Here is a 6,000-nt window from a genome sequence, read left to right on the forward strand (position 1 = left end):
AGCACTTGGCACTGCTTTGCTGGCAGTCAGCATATGTTCCTTGTAGGTGGTTGTTCTTTCCTTGCACCTGTCCTACCTTTGATTCAGAAGTACATTTGCCTTTTCGTAAGGCCATAGATGATCTTCTTCACACCATAGTTGCTAACTCAGCTGACAACGCTTTGTTCCCATCGCTATCAGGATTGGTGTCCTGCAGTCTGGCCGGGAAGCAGTCATTCAGTAGCAGGAGCTACAAACGCTGTGTGATATTCTCACCTGAACAGTTTTGTATACCTTATTTTAGGTGCTTGCTCCCCAATTCGATCACTGGTAGGTTACTGAAGAAAGAAGATGAGGCTCTGTATAGGCAAGAGGTACCTGATTGGAGAGACACAGTTAATCCCAAGTGGCCAGAGGGTCCACATAACTTGCTGATTTAGTGAGGCCTGCTGCATGGATGCCCAAAGTGTTTTCCAGCATAGCTGCGTGTCTAGTGGCTCGATAGACTCACAGGGTGGAGACAGACCCCATCTTGCAGTTAGGTGCAAGCATCTCCTCGAGACAAACGAGTCATTTTATTTAAGTGATAAACTTACCCCATTTCAGAGCATGGAAACTCCCTCCTAGGAACGTTTCTGATATATGTTGTGATGTTTTGGATATATACTGGGAGCAGTAGCTCTGTAGCGTTCTTGGCATAGAGAATGGGTTCCTTTGAGAAGATTAAGTTTTCCCCTCTTGTTTTCTTAACAGGGCTCTTGTGTGGATTGTGAGGCCCTCAACAACAGTGTTTGCCCACCTGGCAGCGGAGAAATGGTAAATATTTGTGGTTATTTTGGTAATTTCTTCTTTGCATGATGACATACAGGCACACTGATAGACAGTTTCTAACCCAAGCCACTTTCAAATAAATAGAGAGCAGGAAAGGCAACCAGTAGAGAGGCTTGTTACAGGATACGTACTCCCCGCACATCCATGCTCCCCACGTATCCATGCTCTGTGTGACAGCAGACTGTCACCCACTAACTGCTCTATGCTATTTCTTATTCTGAAGTCTGTTTGCTGAATCAATGGAGAGAGCTGTGAGACAGTCTGGGCTAAATGAGATTGTAGACTTGCAGCTTTTAGCACTTCTGCTCTGCCTCAGACAGAGCTTTCCTGCTCACATGCTGAGTCTGCCAGCTCCTCCAGACTGCTAGAACCAAGCCTGATCCCACTAGTACCATCCAGTACTACCACTGCCTATATCACAGCCAGAGAATCACAACAAGCTTTCTGCACTGCAGAGGGTGAGAAACAATTTGTTCTTGGCCTGTGCTCCCTGTTCATTCAGAAACGAGCAGAACTAGCTGAAGGTGGAGTAAGGAGGAGGAGGCTGGGTGCTGGTGTTTGAGTTATCCCATGCTGAGTTTAGCAGAACAGCAAGTGCCAGGAAATCCCCCTGTGAAGGCCAGGGCCAAGATGTTGTTTGTGAAACCCAGAGAGGTGTTCACCACTGTTAACTGTTGGGTGTCTTCTGAGAGATTTGACTTTCAGGAGAACTTGCTGATGCAGTATCAGCGTGAATGTCTGAAGTAGAGCTCTGCAAAATCACTAGTTGCTCATTTTCCTCTCTGATTGAGGCAAGTGAAGCCAGAATCATCTGGGGCGCAATTCTGCCCATGTCTAACTCCGTGACAGGTCACTGAGCATTGTTCCAAAATTATTTGCAGTCCTTTCCCCTCTCTCTCACTCTCTCCATCTCACCTCCCTCCCTGCACTCTCCCTCCCTCCTGCCTTCCCCCCGCCTTTCTCTTTCCTCCCTTCTTTCTTACCCTGTATTTCTCCCCCCGCCCTTTTCTCCCCCTTGTCTCCTCTCCCTCCCTTCCTCCCCCTCTCTCCCTCCCCTCTCCCCCTACTCTCACTCTCTCATCATAGGCACTATTATTAGAACAAAAGGGCAGCACCTTGGCTCAGACTTGGGGACTGCTGGGAGCAAGAGGAAGCCACTGTGTACCTTCTTTCATGATAGGCATGCCATAACGGTATCTTGTTCACCTTGGCTCCTCTGTGAACTTCCTCAGCTCAGAGATAGGCATAATTGCTCTCTGCAGCAAAAAGAGCAGAGGAGAAGGTTACAGTGCTGATGACTTGTTTTGTTTGTACAGGAACCAATGCTCTTCCCAAAAGAATGTGTCTACATCCATGATCCACAAGGCCTGAATGTCCTGAAGAAGGGGTGTGCCAGGTACTGCAATCAAACTGTCATGGTGAGTGTGATGGAAAACCACATTCCCTTTGAAAGGAGCTCAGTGTTGCTCTTCCTCATTCATCAAGAAGAGCTCTGACTCCTGACTCCTTGAGCTGAGAGAGGGCTGGATGGGAGCAAAAGGAAAGCTGTCCCATGCAAAGGGCTGTCCCCAGGACCATCACATGAACTGGCTACCTGCTTTTTCTTTGGCAAACAGAGAGAACACAGGGTACCAACCTGCTGCAAATGCTAGAAAGCAGCTCAGTTAAACCTGAGTACAATAAATAAAATAAAGCACACCAGTTGTGACCAGCCAAGCTGGAGGAAGCCATGAGACAAATGGTGCAGTGTTAGCTGTGGCACGTTTTCTCTGAGAGTGCCCTGGTTTTAGCATTTCTCCCAAAGGAAGCTGAGCACAGGGAAAATGCTGTAAGCTGTGAAGTGATTGCATCCTGTTTATGAAACATTGTCAGATGGTTTGGGAAAGTCGCTTTTATTGAGTTTATGGACCTCACGTTTGTCTGCAGCTCCTGACAGTGCCAACTATATGGAATGATTTGTGGGTGTCTCATTAAATACTGCTGATTGTTTGTCTTGTGGTTGTTCTACCATTGGTCAGTCGTGACAAGGCCTGCGATCCAGGACTGCTACATCCCTCCAAAGGAATGCAGTCCTCAGCAAGGATAAAGTAGGAGTGAGTGGGCCAGCACTATTAAAGAAATAAAAGCTCATAGAAAACATGGACCCTATTTGTTGAAGTCAGAGAGAGAGCAGAAAACAGTGATTTATTCTGAGAAGAATAGGCTGTGAGCAGAAAGAGGGGTATTGTTGAAAAATAATTTAAGTGCGGGAGCTCCTAGAAACACAGATGCCAAATAAGACAGTTCATTTCAGTCCATGGCAGAGAGGAGGACCAGGATTTCAGAATTACGAGGGCAGGATGATTCCAGGCAATTCTTGTTATGTCACATCACACCCTACCAATTTTGCTTTTGTTTCAGAAACCTGGATGCTGCAAAGGATTCTTTGGTCCAGACTGCATGCCATGCCCAGGAGGATTTTCCAGTCCATGTTATGGCCGGGGAAACGTAAGTATGAAAGCTCCTGCTGTGTTGCAATGAGCAGTTGAGACAGGGTGGTTAGAGAGTGTAGTTGTAGGTAAGTACAATTCAGAATTTGTGCTCCAGGGCTAAGCCCACAGCAATCGCAGCAGAAGATCCAGGGAGAATGGCACATACTCAGTGGGTTTTCTATCTTGAGCTCTGTTGTGAATCATGTCATGGCTACTGGGGACAGCTCTGGCTATGTGGGATTTTGTATTACTACCACCACGCTTCAAAGTCCTGTTTTTTACTGCAAGTATCAAAGTACCTTTGATATCAACGCCTTGGCTTTGCCTTGGTTCTCTGAGTTTCAATCACTTTGGTTTTCTTTTTATTTTCCTTCCAGTGCAGTGATGGCATACAAGGTAATGGCAACTGTCACTGCTTTGAAGGTTTCAAAGGAATAGCCTGCCACATCTGTTCAAACCCAGACAAGCACGGCGAGAACTGTGATGAAGGTTGGTAATTCTGATAGAGAGACTAGAGGAAAATGTAGGGCAAGGATATAGTACAGGTTCGTGTATCCTGGATTCCCTTCTGGCAAGACCAGCATCACAAAAGAAGTGACAGAAATGTCATCATGGGTGTCCCTTCAAACAACAGTGGAGAAAACATGGCTGATACGACAGTGGTGATGGGGGTCTTGGAAACATCAGACAAATTTAGGTGTGGGACTTTGATTTAGATCTCTCCTGCTAGGAAAGAAAAGACAGTTGACAAGGACCTTGAGCTTGATAGCCTAAATTTGAGCCTGTCCTTACAGCCTATAAAAAACACTGACCCAGGCGGTCACAGGATCTGTTCTCTGGCCAGGTTTTGAGTTATGATGGATGTCTCTCAGCAGACGTCCCTCTGTCAAGAACAAATGGGACGATCATTTGGTGTCACAAGAGGTTGTGAAGGAAAGCTGGGAATCTACAAAATGCCGTCGCTCTGGTGGATTCTGGACTTTTTGTAGTTACTGATCTTACTCCATGTACTTGACAGACTGTGGCTGTGTCCATGGTGTCTGTGACAACAGGCCTGGCAGCGGTGGTGTGTGTCAGTCCTGGTCCTGTAAGGAAGGCTATACCGGGAAATTCTGTGACAAGACATCCAGGAACTGTGGCCCGAGCGGGCTGTCCCAGTACTGCCACCAGAACGCTGTCTGCAGCCTCAATGACACAGCAAGGTCAGTCTTTCTGGCATACGTATTCAGGTGGGTACAGTGTACAGGCACACAGCGGCTGTGAGGCTGCCAGCCCTGTAATTGTGTATATATGTCTGCATACTTGGTGCACAGGATTGTTTGAGTAATGCAGCCAACCTGCTAGAAATCAAAGTCAGGTTCTTGCTTGCTTGAGAAGCTCAAACTGCCTTTTTGCTCTCTGCTGACTTTCAGAAGGAACTGCTCTATCTGTGTCCCTTTTGTGCTTATACTTTTAAGGTGCATCTGCATGGATGGATATGAAGGTGATGGGTTTTCCTGCCAGCCCATTGACCTGTGCAGTCAGCCAGAACGAGGAGGCTGTTCACAGAACGTAAGTGGGGTCAGACTGTCAAAGCATGGAGAAGCAGCTCCTATCAATCAGAGCAGGGAACCAGGACTTCTGGGACTGTTACACATTTTGTGTGCTAACTTTCCCTGTCTGTAAGATGGTGTAGAATAACAGGTACCTTGACACAGTCATCATAAGGGTGTCAATCATTTGGGTTGGTGCCAAAATGTGACACCCCAGGGAGAGCTTGGCTGGTTTGCACCAGATGTTTTGGCAGCTACAGAGATTAGCTGTATAGATACTTTTTGGTTTGTATTGATCTTCCCCTCAAGCTTTTCTAATGTGTGTTAGTTTCTCTGTTGCTGTGTTCGGGCTGTAGCTTAGCTGTGAGCTCCAACTTGTATTTCTAGTAACCATCAACACTACATTATTATCCTTTCAACGCTACATTATTATCCTTAGTAAAGAACTGTGGTGCTTTATCATGGAAATGACTGCCAAACGGTCAGACCTCATCATAATTTAGACCCCTCAATGAGAGGAACACATTGAGCCATGTAGAAGGAAATAGGATGGCACTGGGTACAAAGTAGGTCTTCTCTGAGAGAGATCTGCCCTCCATCATTGATTCCATCCCACATGTCCAGGCAGGAGATTGTGCTCCTCCTCTTCAGGGAATATTTCTTCTGTAATGGAAAAGCTTTACAGGATGGTAGGCAATGCCCTGGGAGTTCTGAGCCACCCTAGACACAGGTGTCTGCCTCTCTGAAAACACTGAATGTTTCCAGAATCACTTTATTATGAAGTTGTCTAGGACTTTTCTGGAGAAGATGCTTCCACCCCACATCCCCAGTGTTGGAATCAGAGTTGGTCATTCAGAAACTCCACAGTCTGATGAAGGAGATTTGTTGCTGTATTTGCACTGCACTCCCTCCCTTCTTCTGCTGAGTGTAATTCTTTTTCTCTCCCTTCTCTTGGAGGCCCTGTGCACCAGTACGGGCCCCGGCACCGCCACCTGCCAGTGCAACACAGGCTGGACTGGGGACGGGAAGGCCTGCATGGCTATAGACAACTGCATGCTGGAGAGCAGAGGGAACTGTCACATCAACGCTGACTGCGTTTATATCGGCCCTGGCCAGGTATGATCAATGCTAAGCAGTCTGATGATGGACTTAACATTTCCTAAGCTGCTCTGAGATGGCCTGGAATT

The 6,000-nt window shown here is 46.9% G+C and overlaps 1 protein-coding gene across 1 annotated transcript in view; it reads left to right on the forward strand.

The window, feature by feature from the left end:
• Positions 1-6,000, forward strand: part of STAB1 (stabilin 1) — a 61,995-nt gene that overhangs the window by 26,437 nt on the left and 29,558 nt on the right. Inside the window, exons 19-25 of the mRNA XM_009321848.1 lie at positions 733-795; positions 2,127-2,228; positions 3,211-3,297; positions 3,659-3,770; positions 4,300-4,483; positions 4,739-4,832; positions 5,771-5,929. Coding sequence (XP_009320123.1) covers positions 733-795; positions 2,127-2,228; positions 3,211-3,297; positions 3,659-3,770; positions 4,300-4,483; positions 4,739-4,832; positions 5,771-5,929 — 801 coding nt within the window. The remainder of the gene's footprint in view (positions 1-732; positions 796-2,126; positions 2,229-3,210; positions 3,298-3,658; positions 3,771-4,299; positions 4,484-4,738; positions 4,833-5,770; positions 5,930-6,000) is intronic.

The sequence above is a fragment of the Pygoscelis adeliae genome, unplaced genomic scaffold (assembly GCF_000699105.1).
Source record: "Pygoscelis adeliae isolate BGI_AS28 unplaced genomic scaffold, ASM69910v1 Scaffold94, whole genome shotgun sequence".
In the NCBI taxonomy this organism is placed as follows: Eukaryota; Metazoa; Chordata; class Aves; order Sphenisciformes; family Spheniscidae; genus Pygoscelis; species Pygoscelis adeliae.